This window comes from Melanotaenia boesemani, chromosome 14, assembly GCF_017639745.1.
Source record: "Melanotaenia boesemani isolate fMelBoe1 chromosome 14, fMelBoe1.pri, whole genome shotgun sequence".
NCBI classification, from domain to species: Eukaryota; Metazoa; Chordata; class Actinopteri; order Atheriniformes; family Melanotaeniidae; genus Melanotaenia; species Melanotaenia boesemani.
This window is the reverse complement of record NC_055695.1, coordinates 1,069,408-1,094,573: the sequence shown is the minus strand read 5'-3', so window position 1 is coordinate 1,094,573 and position 25,166 is coordinate 1,069,408. Positions and strand designations below refer to the sequence as shown.

General features: G+C 43.1%; 1 protein-coding gene and 1 long non-coding RNA gene across 3 annotated transcripts in view; one reads left to right on the top strand and one right to left on the bottom strand.

The window, feature by feature from the left end:
• Nucleotides 1–1,119: 1,119 nt before the first annotated feature.
• Nucleotides 1,120–25,166, bottom strand: part of grin3bb (glutamate receptor, ionotropic, N-methyl-D-aspartate 3Bb) — a 44,629-nt gene continuing 20,582 nt past the window's right edge. For both annotated transcript variants that reach the window (XM_042006048.1, XM_042006049.1), the window contains exons 4-9: nt 24,075–24,220; nt 18,366–18,481; nt 6,280–6,431; nt 5,925–6,089; nt 5,767–5,834; nt 1,120–2,517 (exon numbers count right to left, since the gene is read on the bottom strand). In XM_042006048.1, the coding sequence (XP_041861982.1) occupies nt 1,758–2,517; nt 5,767–5,834; nt 5,925–6,089; nt 6,280–6,431; nt 18,366–18,481; nt 24,075–24,220 (1,407 nt within the window). In that variant the 3' untranslated portion in view covers nt 1,120–1,757. The remainder of the gene's footprint in view (nt 2,518–5,766; nt 5,835–5,924; nt 6,090–6,279; nt 6,432–18,365; nt 18,482–24,074; nt 24,221–25,166) is intronic.
• On the top strand, nt 13,558–21,868 carry LOC121652954. The gene is made up of 3 exons (XR_006012715.1): nt 13,558–13,569; nt 15,238–15,242; nt 21,479–21,868. It is a non-coding gene; the product is annotated as an uncharacterized LOC121652954 (long non-coding RNA).

Genomic DNA, 25,166 nt, shown 5'->3' with positions numbered 1-25,166 from the left:
GCACATACATACACATATTTGTACATATGTATTTACATATATCTATATACATACATAGATACATACACACATAAATATACAGCCAACCCGACAACTTCTCGAATTTGGTGTCCAGCCCACATACGAGCTCCGGAACAGCAACCAGTTTGCCATTCGGAGCTAGAATAGCCTCCAGGTTAAGGTTTAGCTCCTGCAACGCCATGTATGTTTATATGTATGTATGCATGTATGTATGTATGTATGTATGTATGTGTGTGTGCATGTAAGTATGTTTGAATATTTGTATGTGTGTATCTGTGTATGCAGTCTTCCTTGAAGTGTTGACTGCAAACCAATGTGTGGTTTGTTGTATTGTGATGACCAAGAAATCTAATCCAATGCTCTCTCACAGCAAAATGTTTCGGTAAATAATGAAAGTGATTAGCTTTTATCTTATTATTGCAACCCGTTACTGCACATATGTGTCGATCTGCCATGTTTTACTCCTCACGGGTGGAGAGGGTGGGGTAGGAGCTTGTGGCCCCGCCCTGCGGGTTTATGACGTGGAAATGCAGATCTGTCTGAGCTCCCTTTTTTCTGTCTGTCATTGTTTTACAATGATTTACATCCAGAAACACTCAGAAAAGCTATTTTGGTCAAATGATTTCACAAGATGTGTCCTCTAGCGTCAGATAAATGCCACATGGATGTGAACAACATGAAAAACATGATTTTCTCTTCAAAACGTCTCTGGAAAAAAGAAAAGCTCGTTTCTTCATATAAAAACTGGGTATTGCTACATACATTCATCCAGTCGATGCTGAAGTCATATGCTAATGCACGTTAACATGCCAATAATGGAATTCATGAATGAAATGATTGATTATTGGATTTTATTGGATTGTTTTGATAAACAATGAAATTAAAGGAACTTCACTTCCGGAAGGAATAAAAGATGTAAATGGTTTTATTATTTTAACAAGTTGAGACAGATGGGTTCTGGTTTGGGTTCTGGTTTGGGTTCTGGTTCTGCAGGAGGTCTCCTGCTAAAAGTCACCAACCAGTCAATGAATCGGAGCTCTATGAATAACCTAAAGTTAAATTAATTGAACTGAATTGGCTGAATCATAAAATCCATCTGAGTCAGATGGACTTTATTGATCCCAGACTGGGAAACAGGAGTTACAGCAGCTTTACAGCATAAACTAAAAGTAAATGAACTCAATGATGTAAAAATATTACATACAAGTAACATAATTATTAACAAATATCCAGATTAAAATTGAAAAAAGTTAAAGTTAAAATATATTATTTAGAAATAAATATCAAGATAAAAGATGAAAAGAAGAGGAAAATATGGAATTTAATTGCAGGCGCAGCAGAGTTAACCAGTCGTGAGTCCAGAGTCTGAGAAGAACCATCAAGTTTAATAAAGACATCCTCACGCTCCCTCAGCTAGTTCCTCAGCTTCCTCCGACAGTCGTAATAGTTACACAACAGGAACCAGAGAGATAAAGTTTGGCAAACACACAGGAGCTGCTGCAACAAGCTGCTGAATCGAATTCTTTAAGTCTGTCTGGAAATCAAAGATCCCGATTTTTTCATTCATCCGATAAATTATAGGTAGAATAAAAAACAAGGGCAGCTCTTATGAAGGAGACGTCATGAATGAAGGGTGTGTGCGGGTGCTGGTAAATAACTGAATACATCTTCATTTCTCCCTGTCCTGTGACTGAAGCCGCTGCTGTGTGCAGATCATGTGACCGCTGTAGAAAACGTCACCTCCTCTGATTGGCCAGTCTGCTGTGGAGGGGCCGTACTTTGGACAGGACTTTGTGGGGAGGGTTCGTCATGGTGGTGACGCACTTCATGTTGGGAGGGAGGGTTGTTGTTGGAGTGACAGCGGGTGTGCATGTGGGTGGGGCTCTTGTTGTTATTGTGGTTAAAGGGGGGCAGTTGGTTACCGTGGCAACAGGTTTGGCCAACGTGGTCTGGATCTCGGCCCTCCTTGCCAGAGCCACCCTCAGGTTCTCCCTCATCTGTTCGATTTCTTCCTGAAGCTCCTGCAGTTCACTGGACCGGGGCGTAGCCACAGCTATGGGGGGCATGGTTACAGTTTCAGGGGGCGTAGCTACAACTGCATGGGGCGTATCTATGGCTACGTGGGGCATGGCCACAGCCACCTGGGGCATAACCATAGATGCGTTGGGCGTGGTCACAGCTTCAGGGGGCATGCCAGAAGAGGATGAGAGGGAAAGAACCAGACTGGCAAATGAAGCTGGGCCTCCATTTTCACACAGCCTGCTGTTTGACCCCGCCTTCTGCTTGGCAGGCTCCTCCCCCTTAGCATCAGAGATGCAAGCAAGCAGGCGGCGGGTGTTCAGGGTCTCCAGGTTAAAGTGGACTCGCTTGAACTCTCGGGCATCCATTGAAGCATCTGCAGCATCTTTACTGGTCTCATTGTTCCATTTGGCTGAGGCCCCAGAGACTGAGGGCCCCGGAGGCCCCAGGGGGGTCTGGGTCCTCTGCAGGTTACAGCTGAACAGAAACAGAAGAAACAAAGGTCTGTCAGTAGATCACCGAACCTGGATGTTTAACACACGTGAACAGAACCAGGACCAGAGAGGTGGTTTGGCAGGAACACCGCAGTGGTGGTTTAGGAGATGGCGTTGGGCTGGTAGACCCCGGTTCAGGCCTGCTGTCTCATCATTAATAAGCTCATAATTGTGACTGACGACAGCATTAATTAAAGTTTCTTATTAAATGTTCTACATAAATAATTGGATCTTGTCTTTCCATTTTACTGATGAATAAACTTTAAAAGTGACCATGTGACTATATTAACATCGTCTGACCACAGAACTACATTTTAGCCAGTTCTGCTACGTTAGGTAGAAGAAACCTCACCGTCCGGGGCCCCGTTTCAGAAAGCAGGTTCAACCAGCTGAGTTAAAAACACAACTCTGGGTTGACCAACTCTGAGCTGTCAAACTCCGTTTCAGAACTTTTAGTTCAATCAACCCTGAGGTAACTTCCCCCTGAGTATTATTTTTTATCTCGAGTGTTGCATTTATTAAACAATTGTGTCTTTGCTTCAATGTAACTTGGCATTAATATTCTCAAAAGATATTTCTCAATTTGGTGTTTTATAATTGTTTATGCACTGCAATGACAGTTATAAAGAAGAGTTGCTCTTTTTTATGCCCAGCCTCACCGATGTTTTAAAGAAAACTCCAGTTGGAAAAATAAATAAATAAATGAATAAATAATAAAAGATAAAATAAAATAAAAATAAAAAACCGCTCTGAACTATGAGCATGTCCACCATGTGTCATATGAACAATATGAGGGCTGAGAATATTGTTCAGTTACAAGATTGATTGTGCAGAAAAACAGTAACAAACAAAAAATCCTGCAGGAAAAATAAAACATCCGAGCAGGTCTGATCCTTTCCTGACGTAGACACGGCGTGTCTGACCCTTCCTTCAGTCTGCAGCTGCAGATGAAGAGGAGGAACTCAGGTTGAAGGAAACCTGCCAGCGAGCAGGTTAGCGTCAACGAGTCTGTTGCCATGGTAACCCGCTTCCTGAAACGTGGCCCTGGTAACCACTGAGCTAAATAAACATCCTTTAAAAAATTGAATTAAATATACAAATATTATGATATTAAAATAACACCTTTATCATTAGATCTGAACAAAAGTTATTGAGGGAATAATGTGGAAGTAAAATATAAAAATCTTCCATCAGTTGATCTGATCATCAAAATAATGTCAATGTGTAAATAAAGCTGCTGCAGGTATGGTCATTTAAACTCTTTATTTCTTTTAAAAACAATTAAGATAAAGCATTGTGTTTTAATAGATTTTAATTTGATCTCATTATCTTATTATGATCTTATGATGGAGCTATGCGAGTGGGAATTTACCAGGAGGAATGCTGCAACCCGTCAGATATTGTTTGAGTCAAGACTAAAATAAGCGGCACAAAGAGGAGGTTAAGATAACTGGTTTAATTTAGTCTGGGTTTAGTATACACACACACACACACACACTATATATATTTATATATATATATACCACCATCTCTACAGTGCTCCTCTCCTCCACCCCCTCCCTCTCCTAATCTCTTCACACCTACAGTGGATCAGGTGAGAAGGCATCTGAAGATGCCACAGGTCCTGATGGCATCAGCTCCAGACTCCTCCGAGACTGTGCAGACCAGCTCTGTCTGCTACATCTTCAACCTGAGCCTGAGTCTGGAAAGAGTTCCTGTCCTGTGGAAGCTGTCTTGTGTGGTCCCAGTCCCTAAAACTCAGCACCCCAAGGACCCCAACCACTTCAGACCCCTGGCCTTAACGTCTCACCTGATGAAGCCACTGGAGAGGATGGTCCACAGGCACCTCCACCCCCTTGGTGCCAAGACTGTAAGGATGACCTTTTTTTTTTTTACTTCTCCAGCACTCTCAACACAATCCACCCCTCACTGCTCAGGGTGAAGATGGAGAGAGCGGGGTCAGCGACCAGCTGGCTGCATGGGTCACCAACTATCTCACTGACAGACCCCAGTTTGTGAGGCTGCAGGACTGTGTGTCTGAGGTGGTGGTCTGCAACACCGGGACCCCCCCAGGGAATGGTCCTCTCGCCGTTCCTCTTCACCCCGTACACATCGGACTTCACATCCTCCACGGACAGCTGCCACCTCCAGACGTTTCCGCCGATGCTGCCATGGTGGGATGTGTGTCCAAGGGGAACAACTGCGAGGACATGAATGTCACAGACTTTGTGGACTGGTGTGAGCTGAATCACCATCAAGTCAGTGGCAGCAAAACAAAGGAGATTGTGATGGATTTCTACAGGAAACCGTCATCCAACACTGCCCTGGTGACTCGACACGGAGAGAGTGAGGATGGACAAGGACCTGGGTGTCCACCTCAATAACAAACTGGACTGGACTGACACTGACTCGCTCTACAAGAAGACACGTCTTTACATGCTGAGGAGGATCTTTGGTGTGTGCAGGCCACTGCTGAGGACTTTTTATGAGACTGTGGTGGCGTATGTGGTCTATGCAGTGGTCTGCTGTGGAGAGGGTGTTCTGGGGGGGACAAGAAGAGGCTCAACAGACTAATAAAAAGAGCCAGCTCAGTCTGTGGCAGCCCCCTGGACCCATGGAGGTGATGGGGAGAGGAGGGCTCTGGCCAAACTGTCCACCATCATGGATAACACCTCAGCATCAGACTGTGGGGCCTTAAGCAGCTCCTTCAGTGACAGACTCAGACATCCAGGTGTATGACGGCGCTTCCACAGGTCTGTCATACCAAACACCATCAGTCTGTTTAATGCTGCTCTATAATGCTGTTATTGCAACAAACATCTTCATATCTCAGTAGGACTGATGTTTACTGATGTCCTAGCTGCACTTTATGCTCTTTCATACAGTTAATTCATATCTTCTATACATCCATGTTCACCTGTAAGAACACCTCAAACTGGGTGAGGCTGTGCTTATAAATACTGTTTCTTTCTTTTCGTTATTATTTACTGTTTATTGTTCATACTGTTTTTTGTGTCTTTATTTTTTTATTTTGTCTATTGTTTAATGTCTCTTTTACTTTGTGTTTGAGCTGCTGGAACAGTGAAATTTCCCCACCGTGGGGAAAGCATCTCATCTTGTTGGTGGTGTTGTGTCGTTAGTCTTGCTGTCAGTAAACTCTGAACTTTGTTTGGTTCCTGCAAAAGGAAAAACAGCTGAATGTAGTTTATTCTTCATCATGACGTCTTCAGACCTTTTCTCTCTCTCAGCTCGCTGCTTCTTCACGTCGGCGTACGTCATGTTCAGAGCTCGGTGGATTTTCTGGGAACAGTGGGAAGATCGTTGGTCTGAGACACATCTTTAGCTGAATGTTTGATGTGAAGCTTGATTTTCATGAATAAAGAAACTCACCTGTGAAGTGTGCAGCCAGTATTTCAGGTTCTGTCGGCGTCGGATGTGCGGCAGAATGAGCCGGTAAAAACCATGTTCACCAGCTAGAGTCAGCAGAGCGCCAGCCACTCCAATGCACAGCAACATGAAGAGTCCTGAGAAGTGACTGATGCCCATCTGAAGAGTCTGACAGAGACAGAGGACAAAGGTTAACAGCAGTCTGAACGCAGCAGACAGAGATGTTCAGCTTGTGGATCATCAATGTGCCACAGTGACCTGCAGGGGGCAGCATCACACCTCAGCAGAATGTGTTTAGAATAAAATGAAACTTTCATATAAATGATCTGGATTAGGAAAAACTCCCACTCTGACTGACCTCAGTGACGACAAACACTCGGTTCCCACATGGCACCACTTTGTACCACTTGTCATGCAGCACATCCATGTATCCGTCCGACTTGTATCTGCTGATGAACTCGGAGATGTTGGAGCTCAGAGGAGAGTTCTGAGGGAGGCCGATACCATAACCTGTCAACAGCAAAGAGCTGGGTGGAAACACTGCATCACTGGAGGTCAGAACATTTCAACTCTTCCCACCGGCTGGACGGGGAGGAGGTCCAGTCAGAGTCCAGACCTCATCCTGACTGCAGGAACCAGACCGGCTGGAGGGGGAGGAGGTTCCTACTTCACTGAAAAGGTTGCTACCATCAGTAACCAATTCACTGAGCCTGACCAACTCAGCCTTACCAAACCAGCTACTGGTGCCTCACTCTGCTCCTTCCACTCTCTAAATGAGGACCAAGTCTCTAAACTTCTAGTCAACTCTAAACCCACGACCTGTCCTCTTGATCCTGTTCCCTCTGACATCCTGCAGAGCATTTTACCTACAATCAAACCTGCAGTAACCCATATTATCACCTCCTCTCTTAAATCCGGTGTCTTTCCTTCTGCCTTCAAGCAAGCTCGGGTTACCCGCTGCTGAAGAAACCCACACTCAACCCAGCCCAGGTTGGAAACTACCGGCCGGTCCCACTGCTTCCATTCATGTCTAAATTACTAGAGCATGCCGTCTTCAGTCAGGTCTCACAGTTCCTCCAAGACAACAACCTGTTAGATCCATATCAGTCTGGCTATAGGCAAGGCCGCTCTACTGAACCTGCTCTCCTGCCAGTTACTGATTCCCTACGGGTTGCCAGATCCGCTGGTCAATCCTCAGTCCTTATACTGCTGGACCAGTCTGCTGCCTTTGACACGGTCAACCATCATATACTGTTCTCCAAACTCTCGGAGCTTGGCATCTCAGGATCTGTCCTCTCGTGGTTTATGTCCTACCTCACAGGGAGATCATTCAAAGTATCTTGGCGAGGGGGCGTGTCCAGATCACATGGGCTGACAACAGGGGTGCCTCAGGGCTCGGTGCTTGGCCCTCTTCTCTTTTCACTATACACCTCCTCACTCGGTGCATCATTAGCTCTCATGGTTTCTCCTACTAGGGAACTAGGGTCAGAGTTAATCCAGTACTCACATGAAGAATTTCTTATGTTCCCCTGAAAACTAACCAGTAGTTCCCTAATGAGCCCGGTCTTTGTGGGCACCAGTAAGTACTAGATAACTACCCATTAGTTCCTGATTCGCCTCTAATGCGCTCCCTAGTAACTATGCAAATAATTAACCAGTAGTGTCCTAATGAGCCTGGTCTTTGTGGGCACCAGTAGGTACTGGTTAACTACCCATTAGTTCCGGATTCGCCCCTAAGGCGTTCCCTAGTAATAAAGCAAATTTTGTGTCCAGTATTTTAAAGTGTTACCCTTTTGTGGTGTCACTTCCTGTTCATGCTCTGCTCCTCAGTTCTCTAACAGCTCCATTAAAGAGTTGGGCACTTTTTGGTATCCATCTGATACCAGGTAAATCCAGGGCAAGTATCGCTGATACAGATACGACACAAGCACATTTCTTATGTCTGTTAAGATATCAGAACCCAGAGACTCTGACGCACATTCTCTTACTACTGTAATCAATAAATTGTTAACTGTCATCCATGCTCCATCAACCAACATGCAGGAGAAGACCTTAAGAAGAGAGGTAGGTAGAATTCAGGTGGGAACAGTACCTGGTTAACTGGGATAGTGGGAGATTAGTACCTGTTCTTTTACAGCTTGTGTATTTGTAAGGTTTTCTCCACCAAGTGCCCCCTTCCAGTCTCGTAGCTCGGCTTTACGGTGATGCCGTAGACACTGCTTTGTTTGAGCATTTGGATGCAGCACAGAGCTTTTATTAAAACATGCTAATTTGTGGATGTTCAGCCAGCTGGAGCATGTGTCTGGTCTGCTGGTTTTTCTGTTTCTCTCCCTGAAGGTGTGCACGGTGAAGCCAGATCAAGCCAAGCTGCTGCACTGAAAACGTCTATTTGTAACAGATATGAAAAACTTACTATTTGATTGCATTTTGGAATTATTTTGTCATTATGTTCAGATAATCTTTGTTAGAATTTAGTGTAATTTTAATTTACAAAGTTAAAAAATATAGTTTGCGATTGCTAGGTGGGTGAATAAGTTAGCATTTGGTTGTGAAAATTCATGCAGTATTTTTATATGGATGAAGTTTGCAAACAGCTCTGCTGAGGAGAGGTGTGCACGGTGAAGCTGTTGTAATAATACAATCATAAATAATACGTTTAATTTGTAAAGTGCTTAACATGATGCTCAGAAACTTTACATAAAACAGCAAAAAGTTACGATTACGTAAATGACGAGTATTAAGCATTAAAAGCACTTTTAAAAAGAAGAGTTTTCTGGTTCTATGCAGTTATCATCAGAATTACGACCCGCCAGCAGACGTCAGCAGTCTCTTCCTCATCCTTCATCAACATACACAACGCTGACGGTGCCGAGCGAGACCGGCTACGTAGGCTTGAAGATGCGTTTAACAGGACCATTAAACACAAGCAGTATTCCTCACGGTATTCTCCATACAGGCAGAGAGAAAAATCACATGACACCACAACCAGAAAGAGATCCAGGACCAGGATTGGCTTTCATCAGACCCTCGATGGTCTGCACAGCAGCGGCTGCTGGTGGATGGGACCACCCTGGTTAATCCAAAGTCAGACAGTCCTGATACTGAAGGGAGAGGTTCCATCCAGTTATCAGCCAATAAAATGTCTCTGTACAACCTGGAAGGTCCGGTCAGGAATCACAGCAGATAAGGTGAGTAGACCAGCTGCTGGTCGAGTCACATGAGCGAATCAGAGGTACGAACCTGTGATCTGCCTGGACTGACTTCAGAAAGTCTACAACTCATTGCTGCACACATGGAAACTGGAATATTTGGAACTGCATAACATCAACGGCAAACTGAGAGCTTCAAGAACTCAGCAAGACTGAGGAAGACAACTCTGGAGGCCAACTCAAAGCCAATCAAACCATCAAGGGAGAGATGTGTTCCCTGACCCCCTTTAATGGAGCAACCATCATTCGCCTCTAGAGGACATAAAGCTGTAAGCCATGACTGAGGAGACATGATGTTGATTCACCTCCCAGGATATACAGCAAGGACATCAGAACTTCGACAGATACTACCAGCAGCGTTAACAGCCCCATTCACAGAGACATTTACAGCAACTATCTTCTCAATTTAACTTTATAACTAACCGCAACATGTACAGCAGAGCAGTGGTGTCTTGTTTTAATTGTTTTTACTTGTTTTACCAGTTTTAAAGTCTTGAAAGTTAAACTTTACTCCTTCTTTCTTTAAACTGTTATTTTAACACAAAGAAAGGTTTGACTTGGTCGGATTCCTGGACAAACAAAGGTGGACATGGCTGCCCTGGTGTGTACATGTACCAAAAAGCACTTTACTAACCTGAAGGCATAGCAGTGTTAACCGTTCTTGGAGACCTTTAGAGCAGCGACCATCAACACGTCAACAGCATTTACCGCCAGTTTTACAGCAACTACGACTCAGCTTGTACAAATGCCGATGGAGCGTTCCAGTTGTCCTCGGAACGCTGAAGTCTGGTGAATTTTTGACAAAAGAGACAAAGTGATCTTGTTTTTTTGGTCGTGGTGTTTTACTCATCATCAGTAACTGGCTGTTGCTGTCATGGTGACGTTTTTACTCTGAGTTTGTGATTGTTTTTTATTTAGCATTTGTAGCTGCTCACATATTGGCTGTTTTGGAGGCGTCCACTTGTTCCGAGTTGCTGCAACTAAGAGCGAACTGCCTGGTAATGACTTCACCGACTCTCAACCGCTTGGAATTCTGGGACAACTGGAACGCACCATAACAGGAACATGAAAAGACAACCAAACATTTACCACAACTTTTACAGATGCTAGTTGAAGGATTAACCACAAAATTCTCAGCAATATTTACAGAGATCTTCAGAGTAACTATCATCACCGTTTTAAGCAGCACTTAACATCACATTTCTGTAACGAAGTTGGTCCTCAGGTAAAAGCTGTACCTGGTGAAACTTTGCTTGTATGTAGCTGCTTAATACCGAGTCATATTACTGAAACCTGAATAGTACACCCAGCAGTGATGGACCAAGAGTTGGACCTGGGATGAGAAGGAGCAGGTAAACACCAGCCTGTATTTCCCATTATGCTCCATAAGATAATGACGGATGAACCGGGACCCCTGGGTTTGGGTCACCTCCTCTTCAGTGAGCTGTTGGACATAACCTGAGTAGGAGAGTTTCTTGATCTCAGTCTCATAGATGGCAGAAGCCAGGCTCTGTACAAACTACCACTGGTCCACCCCCATTCTGAAACATACTGCTTCCTCCGCAGTGATCAGGTGAGTGTTATCTGCACCAATGAGGACGAGTGGTTGAGCGTTACTGAATGGCTGGATAAGGAGCCCCCTTAAATGGGAATACGTTCTCTGTAGGGCTTGGATGGAATAAGACTGCTCAGTTGGGATAAGGGGTTTGCAGAAAACGCACCAGTAATGAGATGGCTCTTATTAGGTACAGATGGTGATGCAATGTGGAAAACGACTAGCGACCCTTTAACGTGGACAACATCTGGCCTTCTTTACCTCAATGCCATGGACTCAGTGTCTCCTGCCAGCTCCAGCTGGTGTGAGGCCTTTGTGAGAATAATGGTGGGCTTGGCGCCGTCATCTAACACCACGTAGGTGTGCAGTGATTTGTGCCCATTACTCACAATGACTGGCACAACCTTGAGATTAACGCCAGTAGCTTACTTGGCAGAGGTTGAAGTCTTTCATACTTGGGGTGTTATGAGATATACTCCGGAGGTTGAACCTCCTGACATGCATCACATCCCTTAAGTGTGCAAACCTCCAGCTAATGGCTGTTCGGCCATCAATCACTTCATTCCAGGAGCAACAGTCACAGAGAAGCTTCCAGAAATCCTGTGCTCACTCTCAGCTGGTGTAGCGTGCATTGTTGTTCATGCTGAAACCAACAACATAATCCGAGGCCAATCTGAGCTACTGAGGAAGGATTTCGTCAACCTGTTTCGCCTCCTAAATGTGAGGAACAAGTCAGTCTTTATCAGTGGTCCCCTTCCAACCCTTGGCTGGGAGATTTAGACGCCTTCTTCCCCGACACTCCTGGCTCCGGAATACTTGCAGTTCCGAGGGTTTTGTATAAGGATGACTCAGGGGAGCTGTAGTATCCTTTAACCAGCAAGCTTACTTTACTATTCAGGTGTAACCCCGCCAACACACATACATGAAGTGCATCTGGTACGCATCATGGGAACTGTAGTCTTCCAGCTACAGGTTTTGCTTTTACTGATGATTTTGATTAGTTTTGGAAAAAAGACCCAGTCCCTTCTGAGCCTCCTCCGTTCCTCGGTACCTCCAGGACCAGCTGATCCGCTGACCGGAGGGGGGGGGGGATAAGGTCATTTAAAGACTTAAAAACAAATAAAAGGAATTTTAAATGAACCCTGAAAGAGCAGGCAAGCAGTGCAGTGTGGCTAAAACTGAATAAAAGTGCTTCTCTTTGCTGTTCCAGTCAGCAGACGAGCTGCAGCAGACGGGATGGAGATTTCTGACAGACACCAGAGTTTCAGGCATTGCACTGATCCAGACGTGTTGTTAGAAAAGCATCAAGTCCTGCTTTGAAAGAATGTGTTTGGCCTTTGCCAGATGCCTCAGCTGGAAAAAAGCTAGATTTCACTACTGCACTGATCTGCTTGTCTAGGTGAAATCTCTGTCCAGTTTTACACCCAGGTTTGTGACAGCAGGTTTAAAATACTGTGCCAGAGGACCCAGGTCCACAGGAGAGGATCCACTGGCACCAGGACTGAAAACCAGAACTTCTGTCTTGTTTTCATTAAAATGAAGAAAATGTAAGGCCATCCAGGCTTTGACTTCATCAAGACAGAGCAAAAGTTTTTTGTAGAGAATAAGAGTCCTTGCGTTTAAGGGAGACACAGACCTGGAGTTACGTGGGACCGCCGACCATGATGGCCACCTAAAACAGACCTCCTGACAAATCACCCACTTTCCCCTTGATTTTCGTGAGCAAGATTTCACTTTCTACTACACAATAGTAATTTGACATTGTTTGGGAGTTCCTGGAATTGTTTTTGATAGACGGACTGCAAAATGACAACTCCAAATCCTAAAACGAGGTTGGCGAAACAGGCAGCTAACAATGCTAACACCGCTAGCAGCACCAAGTTAGCTAATGCTAACACCACCGTGGACATCATGCAGAGTTCTGAAGCCAGCAAGTCAAACCCGGTGGCATTAAATGTCATCGTAGAGTTGCAGTCTACTTTGGAAAAGGCTATGCGTGAAATGGCTCAGGTGAGCAGCATTCTGCAGGACCTACAGGCAGATGTCTCGTTAGTGAAAGCATCACAGGCCAAAATGGGAACAGATGTCATTGACCTCTATGACAAACTTGATCAAGCGGACGCACATATTATGGATTTGGAAAAGGAAAATGACCGGCTGGATAAGGAAGCTAAAGAGAGAGCGCGTCAGTATGAGGAGCTTCAGAGAGCCGTGCAGGACATGGAGAACCGGGACAGACGTATAAACCCTCGCCTTGTGGGAGTGAAAGAGCGCGCGGAAAGCAGCAAACCGAGGGAACTGGTGAGAGCTATTGTTTTAGACGCGCTGGGCATTAACTTGTCGGAAACTGAGCTACAGCGGGTGCACCGTTCCCAAATGACGGGCAACCGCCAAGGCCGATCATCATACGTTTTCATAATTATTTGGAGAAGGAGAGGGTGCTCGCGGCCGCCAGACATTTCCGAGACAAGGGAGGAATTCTGTGGAACAACTGTAAAATCTCCTTCTTTCCCGACATGACCAGAGATGTAGTGGAGAAGAGGAGAAAGTTTACCGACGTGAGAAGGAAACTTCATGATTTTGACATTAGATTCACGCTGGCCTACCCCGCCACTCTCCGTTTCACGTGGAAGGGAGAAAAGAAAAGTTTTGAGGACCCCCGTAACGCGATGGAGCTTATAAGCCGCGACCAACTTGTCCATTATCTGTCGTGAATCCCAGAGCTGAGAAGTCTGCAGCGGGATGGCATCACAAGGAGGACCATGTTATTGGAACTGAGCTGATGGACTAAAGTGGTGACTAATGAGTTTATAGCTTTTGTGGACAAAGATGGGTGTGTTGTTCTATTTTTGTTAGTTTTATTATTAGTTTATTTTTCTCCTGCGTCCAGGGTATATATTTAGTTTAATTTAAAGATAATGGGCCAAGGATGAGAAAGACAATGGAAAGTTTGATTTCATTTGTGGGGATTTGGGGGGGTTGTGGGGATGACCACGGGTTGCGCCTCACGGACCAAAGAGATGGTTGGTTTAGTGGTTGAGATAGTTGTGTTTTTTCTTTTTGTTTTGTTTTCTGGGAGGGGGGTTTGGATGATGGGTGGGGGGATGACTATCTCAAAGTTTCCACATGGGTTATTTTTGTGTTTTCTCACATGTTTTGCAAAGGTTGGTTATGTTTTATTTTTGATGTTTGGCACAGACTTGGGTTCTATAACAGCATACAATTATTGTTTTACAGCACAGGATTATATGTCTTTTGTTGTTATTGATTCTACTGATATAATGTCTCCAGGTGGAAAACTTTCTGTTGTTAGTTAACAGGGAGACAAGATGGCTAAAAATGTAAAGATTATCACATGGAATGTAAATGGTTTGTCAAACCCGGTTAAAAGAAAGAAATGTCGGAGTTATCTTAAATCTCAAAAGACGGACATAGCATTTCTCCAGGAGGTACATTTGACAGATAAAGAAGTGGTTAAACTCAAAAGCATGTGGGTAGGCCAGGTGTTTCATAACTGTTTTAACAGCCAGAAACGTGGTGTTGTGATCTTGGTGCATAAGAGTTTGAATTTTGTATCATTAAACCAACATAAAGATGAGGAGGGGGGACTTATATGTGTAGAAGCTAACATTAACGGGAGCAGAATAAATTTATGTAATATATATGCTCCGAATACAGAAGATCCCATTTTCTTTTACAAAATTAATGAGCTTTTAGGTGCACTTATCAAGGGACAAACTTTGTTAAGTGGGGACTTTAATCAGGTGCTAGATGGTATACTGGACAAATCAGCCTACAGAAAACGGGCTCCTAGGGACAGGCAGGCGATTCAAATTTAAAATGGTGATTGCGCCACAGTTTAATTACTTGTCTATGATGCTTCCGATATCAATAACTGGAGAATGTTTCTCTCAATACAACCAAATGGTTAAGGATTATCTATGGAATGGGAAAAAGCCAAGGATAAACTTACAAAAACTGTATGTAACAAGAAGAGATGGTGGGCTGTCGCTACCAAATGTTGAGATTTACAACGTTGCCTTTGAGATGGCTAAATTGGCAAAACACTGCAAAAGAGAGGGCAATGGCTTGGGATGGGTAGGTATAGAACAAGAAACTACTGCCCCCTTTAGCCCGGTGGAGGTTCTGTCACAAAAGACCCCATCTGTGAACAAGTTGGGGGGCAAAGAGATTAACCCAATTCTACAACACTCTAAAAATGTCTGGACCAAATTTCACAAGTGGTTAAAGATATCACATTATAAACAGCCATATCCGTTGCCATGGAATAACCCAGCAATAAAAGTGGGGAGGAAAGTAATATGTTGGATTTCCTGGTTGACTGGGGGTATGAGAAATATAGCGGATCTGATTGATAATAAAACACTAAAATCTTATCAGGACCTAAGGGCACAATTTAATCTGGAAAGTAAGTCGGACTTTTGTAAATATCTACAAATTATAAGTAGTTTGAGCAGTGTAGTAAAGCAGCTTTCAGAAGAGGACAACGCTGTGCAGCTCTATTTTAAATTAACCCAAAATTGTCAATCAGCTTCCGTGTTTTATAAGATGTCAGCCAGAGCATTAATTGACAAGAATGAGAGTCTAAGGTATGTTTGCAGAGGGATTTGCATGTAGACATTGATAGGGAATTGTGGCTGAAAATACTTTCCACTGTGTGGTGGCTTACGAGAGAAGCACAGGGAAAGTTCACGCACTATAAGATACTTCATAGACACTATTTTACACCTGCTCGTCTTTTTAGAATGGGTTTACTGGAGAATAATCTATGTTGGAAATGTAAAAGTCACAAAGGCACATTTATTCATGCTATGTGGTTTTGTCCTATTGTTCTGCCTTTTTGGAAAGAAATACTTAAAACAATGCAGGAGTGGCTTGGTACACCTGTGCCTGAATCTGCTCAACTTTGTCTCTTAGGTGACAGGTCATGTTTGCCCAGTGTATCTAAAACAGCTTTTGCGCTGGCTCTTACTGGCTTTATTTCAGCTGCGAGGGTTATTCTCCGCAAATGGAAAAGCCAAGATGGGCCTGTTTATGGAGAGTGGGTCAAGACCATGGCAGAGATCGCATCTTTCGAGTTATTGATAGCTAAACTGCATAACAGAAAGGAATCATATTTCAATGTCTGGGATAAATTTTTGTCTTTTATTAGAGGAAAAAAGACATAAAGGTCAAAAACAGAAATTATGATTGAATGTATGTTTTGGATGCACTTTGAGTAATGTGCTCATGCTGTTTGCTGTCTGTTCTGTGCTGTATTGTTGTTGTGTTATTTAATTTTTGTTTATGTTAAAGTTCTTTAAAACTCAATAAAAATTTTAATTACAAAAAAAAGGGAGACACAGACCTGACTGTCATCAGCATACAGGTGGAAAGCTTCCTAATAACTGACCTGAGGGGAAGGAGGTGTAATGAATGAGGTGTAATGCTCATGATAAGAGGAGCAGGGGATGACTGGAGATGACCCAATTTAACAGAGAAAGTCCTCTCAGACCGGTAGGACCTGATGCACCGTGTCGAAGGCTGCTGTTAAATCCAGTGAAACCAAGATCACATGGTCACCAGAATCTGTAGCTAAAAGAAGATCATAGCTCCCCCTGCAGGCCATAACTAGTGCAGATTCCTGTTCCTTTGTTTTCATCTGAGTTAAATGGTGGATCCTCTAAAGAACTTTCTAACCCAGTCCCTGTCATTTCTATTACAAGAAAATTGGAAAATGACCCACTTAGAAAGGAAAAGCAAACGGTAAATGAACTTAAATTAAAACCAAGTTATTGAATGTGCCTTATTAAGACTAATTAAGTCTTTAGACTGTTGGTTAACCCGGTTATGGTCTTTAGACTGTTGTTTAACCTGGTTGTGATCTTTAGACTGTTGGTTAGCCTGGTTATGGTCTTTAGACTGTTGTTTAACCCGGTTGTGATCTTTAGACTGTTGGTTAAGCCGGTTATGGTCTTTAGACTGTTGGTTTATCTGGTTTTGATCTTTAGACTGTTGGTTAACCCGGTTATGGTCTTTAGACTGTTGTTTAACCCAGTTGTGATCTTTAGACTGTTGGTTAACCCGGTTATGGTCTTTAGACTGTTGTTTAACCCGGTTGTGATCTTTAGACTGTTGGTTAGCCCGGTTATGGTCTTTAGACTGTTGTTTAACCCGGTTGTGATCTTTAGACTGTTGGTTAACCCGGTTATGGTCTTTAGACTGTTGGTTTATCTGGTTTTGATCTTTAGACTGTTGGTTAACCCGGTTATGGTCTTTAGACTGTTGTTTAACCCGGTTGTGATCTTTAGACTGTTGGTTAACCCGGTTATGGTCTTTAGACTGTTGTTTATCTGGTTTTGATCTTTAGACTGTTGGTTAACCCGGTTATGGTCTTTAGACTGTTGTTTAACCCGGTTGTGATCTTTAGACTGTTGGTTAACCCGGTTATGGTCTTTAGACTGTTGGTTTATCTGGTTTTGATCTTTAGACTGTTGGTTAACCCGGTTATGGTCTTTAGACTGTTGGTTTATCTGGTTTTGATCTTTAGACTGTTGGTTAACCCTGTTGTGATCTTAAGACTGTTGGTTAACCCGGTTGTGATCTTAAGACTGTTGGTTAACCCGGTTATGGTCTTTAGACTGTTGTTTAACCCGGTTTTGATCTTTAGACTGTTGGTTAACCCTGTTGTGATCTTAAGACTGTTGGTTAACCTGGTTGTGATCTTAAGACTGTTGGTTAACCCGGTTATGGTCTTTAGACTGTTGGTTTATCTGGTTTTGATCTTTAGACTGTTGGTTAACCCTGTTGTGATCTTAAGACTGTTGGTTAACCCGGTTGTGATCTTAAGACTGTTGGTTAACCCGGTTGTGATTTTTAGACTGTTGGTTAACCTGGTTATGGTCTTTAGACTGTTGTTTAACCCGGTTGTGATCTTAAGACTGTTGGTTAACCCGGTTATGGTCTTTAGACTGTTGTTTAACCCGGTTGTGATCTTTAGACTGTTGGTTAACCCGGTTATGGTCTTTAGACTGTTGGTTTATCTGGTTTTGATCTTTAGACTGTTGGTTAACCCGGTTATGGTCTTTAGACTGTTGGTTTATCTGGTTTTGATCTTTAGACTGTTGGTTAACCCTGTTGTGATCTTAAGACTGTTGGTTAACCCGGTTGTGATCTTAAGACTGTTGGTTAACCCGGTTATGGTCTTTAGACTGTTGTTTAACCCGGTTTTGATCTTTAGACTGTTGGTTAACCCTGTTGTGATCTTAAGACTGTTGGTTAACCTGGTTGTGATCTTAAGACTGTTGGTTAACCCGGTTATGGTCTTTAGACTGTTGGTTAACCCGGTTGTGATCTTAAGACTGTTGGTCAACCCGGTTGTGATCTTAAGACTGTTGGTTAACCCGGTTGTGATCTTTAGACTGTTGGTTAACCCGGTTGTGATCTTAAGACTGTTGGTTAACCCGGTTGTGATCTTTAGACTGTTGGTTAACCCGGCTGTAATTTTTAGACTGTTGGTTAACCTGGCTGTAATTTTTAGACTGTTGGTTAACCTGGCTGTGATCATCAGACATAAAACACAGAATAAAGACAAACTGAAACATCTGTGGCTGAATACATGTGAGACCTTCTGATGTCCAACCCTTCTTCATAGAGACATTGTGGGTCTGTGGGACTTACCTTCAATAGCAAACGGCTTCCCAACAGTGGCCAGTTTACAGTCTGCATCAATGGAGACTTCATAATCCAGGAGGGCCTTGTCCATGATGAATGCATCGAGCTGAGGAGGATCTGCCCTTCATCACAGTAAAACACAGAGCAATACTGTTACCATGGCAACTGTAGACCTTCATCCCTTGAACAGCAACTACAGGCTGACAACACAGAGTGACGTGGTTCCTATAGCAACTGAAGCCTTGAACTTGAGATGAAGCAGGCTCCGAGTTAGCCTCCTGTGGCCGTCAGCACCTCGTCTGCTTCCTTAGACCACAGACGCACCGTCAGATTTCAATCTAGGTTAAGCTAGCAGCTAGTTTAGCTCGTTGGAAATGAACGGTTAGTGTAATGAAGCCGAGGCTCCATGACAAATTAAACATATAAATATTAATTAAAAAATTAAGTGAAAGTTGTGGGGAAGACATGTACAGGCCAATGTTTCATAAAGTATGAAACTGTTTACATTTTCCAAAAGGCAGACATTACGAAAACACATATTAGCCGTTTATATTTTATGGTAAAAGTTAATTTTGTCTCATGTAAAATATTCAACATGAAAGTTTTCCTGTTTTATTCATATTATATATCATGGGGTTTTATGTCACTATTTTTTATCTGTATATTCTAGCTTATATGTAGAGAATTCATTTAAAGTGCTCAGGACACGATTTAGACTTTATGTCATTTTGCAAGACGACATGATTCTGTGCAGCTTTAAGTCAAACTGGATTATTTTCACGCGAATACTATCCGAGGTTGAAAAGAGGATCGCACCAGTGGCTGGAAAGACCAGTGCTGCCTCTTGGCCAGGTTGTCATCTGACTCACCTGGTTATAAATAAAGATTAATACTGCTATGTTGTGACGTCAGCGGGAGAACAGCTGGCGACTGGCTGTCCAGCTACCCGTATGATGGAAGCGGCTAAAACATAGATGACGGTTCCAGTACATCACGTCTGGTTTGAGTGGTGGTCAGCCAGTTCCAGATCAGCCAAGACCGTGGTGAGGCTGAGGAGAATGGAGGACCGAACCGTACCCAGTGGACTTCCTGCCCAGCGAGTTGGACTGAGTCGGGGAGTGACGTTGGGAGGTAAAACATGGCTGCCGCTGCAGCAGCAGACAGATGGCAGGGGACCACTGATTGGTCTACATCTGTTACGTGTATTATAAACAAGAGATATTTACATATGTTTGTTCTTTGTAGCTTTGTGAAAGATGTGTTTGATTTCTTTATTTTCTTTTTTGTGATCAGTTAATAAAATATTTCAAACCATTTCAGTGTTTCAGTCTGTTTGGACACCAAAGAGCAGATATTTGCTGTTATATTTTTCAGCAGGTTGGAAGCACATGTGAAGACAAGATGGCGCCTGTGCGTGGCCGTACATCTGTTGTCAGCCATGTTCCTTTTTGCAACAATAATCTTGGTTCTCATAAGTAGTGTCGATGGTGTATGATTGCCAAACTTTGCTTGATATTCGGTTTTCATCCAAAAAACTAACCGGATTTAACAAAGATGGAGTGAAAACGCTGGGTTCTGCGCTCCTGTGGGGATTGCCAGCCTACTTGTGTCATGCTGTACCTGCCTGAAGGAAACTTCACAGACGAAGCGGTCTGCTAGTAAAGCTTAAGGCCAGTCTGACACATTCTCCTGTGGTCCCACTGGAAATGGATGTTGTGGGAAGTCTGTCTGCTCCCTGGAAGTTCCTGGATCCTTCTGACTCCTGGTTGATAACGGTAGTCGGGTTGGCTCCTTACTTTTAACAAGCCGAGGATGTTCGATGGAAGTGGTGGAACTGCAGCAGTTTTTAAGAAACAGTCGTGTTGCAAACATCTTGTTATGTCAGGATCTTCTAGCTTCGAAGCAAACTCGTTCGAACTGGGTCGTAATCAGTCCGTGTTCTGTGGGGTGGTGTACCGACCGCTGAAGCACAATAAGGACTTCTTAAAACACATTTCAGACTTTCTGGCTTAAAAGATACCAAAGTATGACAGACTGTTGATTGTCGGTGGTTTCAACATCCTAATCTTCACCCATCTGGTCCCACTCATGGACGGGGTGGTGCTCTTGATCATGTGCCGTCATGTGGTCTGCTTGTGTCAAACTTAGTGATTTGTGAAGCAGTGTTATGTAATCACTGTCGTTTTAGTTCAAATATCACTCCCCTGTCAACCTGTCACTCTGATTTTTAAGTTTAACTACTGGACTGTTTTCAGCTGAGTTTTTAAAAACGTCTTTGGGTAACGCGGGTTTCATTGCATGTTTTGATACCGAAGGCCTTCTGTCTCAGTCCTAGACAAGGTCGCCCCGTTAAAAAGCCAATGTCTTAAGCTGAAAGTTGAGCCATGGCTGAATGATGCTACTTGTTTTGCCAGAAGAGATCATCGAAGGGCTGAGTGACGGTGGAAGAGGGATAAGCTGCAGGTGTCTTTTGAAATTCTCAAGGGCAGCTGGCGTCAATATCAGAGGACTGTGAGAACAGCTAAAACTAAATATTTGTCAGGTATTTTTTTGTCCCAGAACCCCGTGTGCTTTTTAACACCGTAAACAGCCTCCTCATCCTGATGGTTTGGAAGCATCTTCAGCAGCAGCGAGAAGTTTCTGAAGCCTCTCTGTGGGTCTTCATCGGCCCTCCTTACTTGTGTGGAAGAAATTTTACTTATTAATATTACTCTATATATAATATTATAATCACACCCATAATTACTTCCTTTATTAAATTCATTTACTCTTTAATTTATTAATTGTATTCACACCGATTGTTCCTATATTACATTTGTTCATTGTGCACTGTGTTCTGTTCTGACTGTTTAAAGTTCACTGAAGGGTTAAAGTGACTCCCAACCTCCTCAGACCTTTGATAGTGGGTGCAGGCTGGTATTGGTACAGACGAAGATCTGGGACATAGCTTGACTCTTTAAAGATAACATAGGTTGGTTACGACACCAATCTAAAGATTTATGCACCCAAAATTCAGATTCTGAGGAAGGGAGGCTCCACTCTGTCCTGGTCTTCTCTGTTCAGGATGAGCTTCAAGGATAAACAGAAAGGTATAAAACTTTTGTCTGACTTTGGTCCAGCAGAGTCTCTCCTGATTTCACGCGAGTCAGGACGACCACTCTCATTACTTGCAAGTAATTTGTCTGTGTTCATTTTTCCTATAATAAATTTGGTCTTACTCATTCCAGACTCTTGGTAATTTTTCTACGACACTTGTGGGGTACCACAAGGCTCAATTCTTGGCCCTCTTCTTTTTACGTTGTATTGCCTCCCTTTGGCACCATTTTGCATGAATATAATATTTCATTTTGATGTTGATGACTGCCTGATATATGCTCCCTTAAAAGACTAAGAGGAAGTTCTGCTGTGCCTTAGGGACATTAAGGAGCAGCTGGACTCCTGAGTTTTAATGAAAAGAAGCCTGAGGTCATTTTGTTCGAACCCAGCAGTTCCTCGACGGCATGTCTGAACTCTTGGTCCCCCCTTATTAAGCCCATTGTTACGAGTCTGGACATCCAAAATGCAGCTGCTCGCTTGTTGACGGGCGGCAGTAAGTCAGAGCACATCTCATCTGTTCTGGCTTCACTTTACTGGCTTCCTGTTGGTTTTAGAGTCCATTTTAAAGTTCTTATTTTAATGTATAAATCCTTGAATGGTCTGGCACCACCATATTTACCTGACCTGCTTCAGCCCTACACCTCGTCAAGACTTTTAAGGTCAGCTGACCAGCAGCTCCTGGTCGTTTCTAAGACGAGCCTGAAACTTTGAGGGGCTCCAGCTTTCGCTGTGGCACCGAAGCTGTGGAACCAGCTTCCTTCATAAAAAAACAAGCCTCCTCTCTGTCTGTTTGTACAACTCTTCTTAAAACACACTTATTTTCTTTGGCTTTTAACACCAGTTGAGGTGATGCTTTTATGTTTTTTAAGGTTTTATTTGGTTGTTTCATAATATCTCGACTATTGATGTTTTTTTTTTTACCTGTGTTTTAGGATATTTATAGGTATACATATTTAGTAAATGATTTGTTGTTTTATTGTTTAGCACTTCGGTCAACAGTGTTGTGTTTAGGGTTATATAATAATACATAATAGGGTTCTATAATACATATACAATAAACATTAACTAAACTTTTAACAAACTGTGTTTAATGGTTTGGTGTAATAAACCGAACGGTTTGGTATTGGGGTGAACTTAATTTTAAGCTATTTGAACTGATCTCCCGAGGGGAAAGTTTTAGTTTGAAGCTTCGTTAGCAGTTAATTAGTATTTTTAATTGGGTGTAACTTTTGAGATGAAAAGGTATTTGAGTTAGATGCTCATTGAGCAGTAGCAGTTTCCAGAAAATTTCGTCTGGAAACTGCAACTTGGTCTGGGGTCTGCAGGACCTGCGGTTTTACAGTCATCCAGCAGATGGACATCAGGGTTCATTTTGTCTATTCCATTCGTCGTAAGAATTCTTACTGATCAAAGAGTTTTTAGAGTCGTAATTTAGACATTTAGACATTTAGACATGTTTCGACTGAATACTTGTTTTACCCAAGTACACTGTTTTTATGAAGCCTTTATTTTATTTTAGTTTATTCTATCATTTTACTGAACTCCTTTATTTGTATTTATATTTTTGTCACTCTTATCAGTTCTTATTGTTTATAAGTTTATTTAATCTTGTTTTCACTGTTTAACTCCAGAGTTTCCTACTGGGATTCTTCACACCAGTAGCTCTGCAGGGTTGGTGCCATGGTGACGACCCTTGTCTGGGGCTCGGGGTCCTGCACTGCAGCCCTGTGGCTGTGGTGTGGACCCCGGCCTGCCCTGACCTGGGTGGTTCCTGTGGTGGCGCCCCACTGTGCTCATAGTTGGCCGGCTTCCGGTGTGACTGGATCCCCAAGATCCCGTTTCCTCACAGGAGCGTCGCCAGATGTTTTATCAGTTCAGAGACGGTAGCCAGGGATGGAGGCCATGTTGGTACAGAATGGGGCTGGTGAGGGGAGGGAGCGTGGGCTTTGTTTGTATGTTTGTCAGATTGTGTGTGACAGAGACACTATGAGGTGTGTTTTAAGTTGGTTACGTACTCCGGTGTGTGAAAGCTTTTACATTTAGTTTTTAATATGCTGAATTTGTTTTTATTATGTAAAGCACTTTCTGTTGCTTTGTGCATGAAAAGGGCTCTATAAATTAAATTTAATTTAACATGTCAGAGACACCATCAGCTGATAAAGACACGTTACAACACACGGACGACGCTTTCTGAGGAAGACTGAAGTTTCAGTCGAAACGTAAAAAAAAAATAAAGGTATAATAATAACTCTTTAAAAACTTTTGTCTGATCAAAAATAAACAAACAAAAAAAAAAAAAACAAACATCAGTGGTCTAGAAGTGTGGGTCTGAATCTGCAGGTCTCCAGGTCTGCAGACACATATTAGTAGTCTAACCTGCAGAAAAAGAGCTGTTTGAAACTAATCTGTCAGTATTAATGAAACAGCACAGACCAACTCACAGCTGACTCAGATACTTGGAACCAGCAGAAACTCCAATTTACTGACAGAACCAGAGTAGATACAGAGTAAAACCACAATAAATACAGAGGAGACAGAGTGTAGAACCAGAGAAGATAGAGAGTAGAACTGCAATAGAACCACAGTAGAGTAGGACCAGCAGGTCGTTCCTTCTCTTACTTCAGCGTGGCGACCCCTTCAGGCGTCGTCGGTTCGTTGAAGCGTCTCATGTACTCATGCATCTCCGGGAAACTCTTCTTCATGTAATCTTCAGCGCTGCTCTCTCTCACCGTCCCGAACCGGAAACCCTGCGATGGATGGTGCAGCTGGAAACACCAACGAAGAAGAGCAACACTTACCCAGAAGCTCTGAACGATGTGAGACACAAACACACTTCAGAGTCGACTGGTAAGAACTGGTTCTGATCCAGTCACATAGATTCTTGGATATCTACTAAAGTCTTCAGAGCTGTGGGAACGTACGTGGGAGGATGTTTTCTTTTCCTGATCTGATCGGAGCAGCTTTTGATGAAAGCATGAGCAGCTGCAGAGCTTCGCTCCGAGTCTCTGCACATTAACAATAAAAAGCTAATCACACACAGACAGACGTCCCTCTGAGCTCCCAGCAGGCTCGGCTATCAAACACTCACTGCCACGTTCACGCTCCAATCAGCTGTTGAATTAAAGAATAATTAGGACAGGGCAGGTGATCCACAGAACAAATTTAATCTGCTGCTGTTCCAGGGCAACAAGCACTGTGTGCTCTCGAGCACACCAGTCTGAATTCATCCAGAGATAATCAGCTGTAAGACCACCTTCATCATCGGGTCAGCAGGTTTTATTACCGCCCTCAGCTAAACACAGCTTACGTTAGCAACACGCAGCAAAGACAGAGAAAAGTTGGAAACCATTTGATTGTGTGGCCAAATTACAAAAACATCTACCACTTGTTTTAGTTTCAAACCTTAAACTCCTGAATTCTATAATTCTGACTGTGATTAACCACAACAGTTATCAGGATTAATATTTTGATGTGTTCCAACTGGACGTATGTCCCTCCAGGGTTGCTGTAGACAGACTGGTGCCTCCCTTTGTTGGTTTACCATGATCATCCCAACATTACAATGACATTAATTCCTCTTTTTAGCTGGAAATAGGAATAACTAACGAGTAGCCACGAGTCATTCATCTCCATCCGTGTCTTACTAAGTCGTCTCACCAACATCTCTGTAAGAAACAGAATTACCTGTGAAACTGGATGATATGGTCTCAC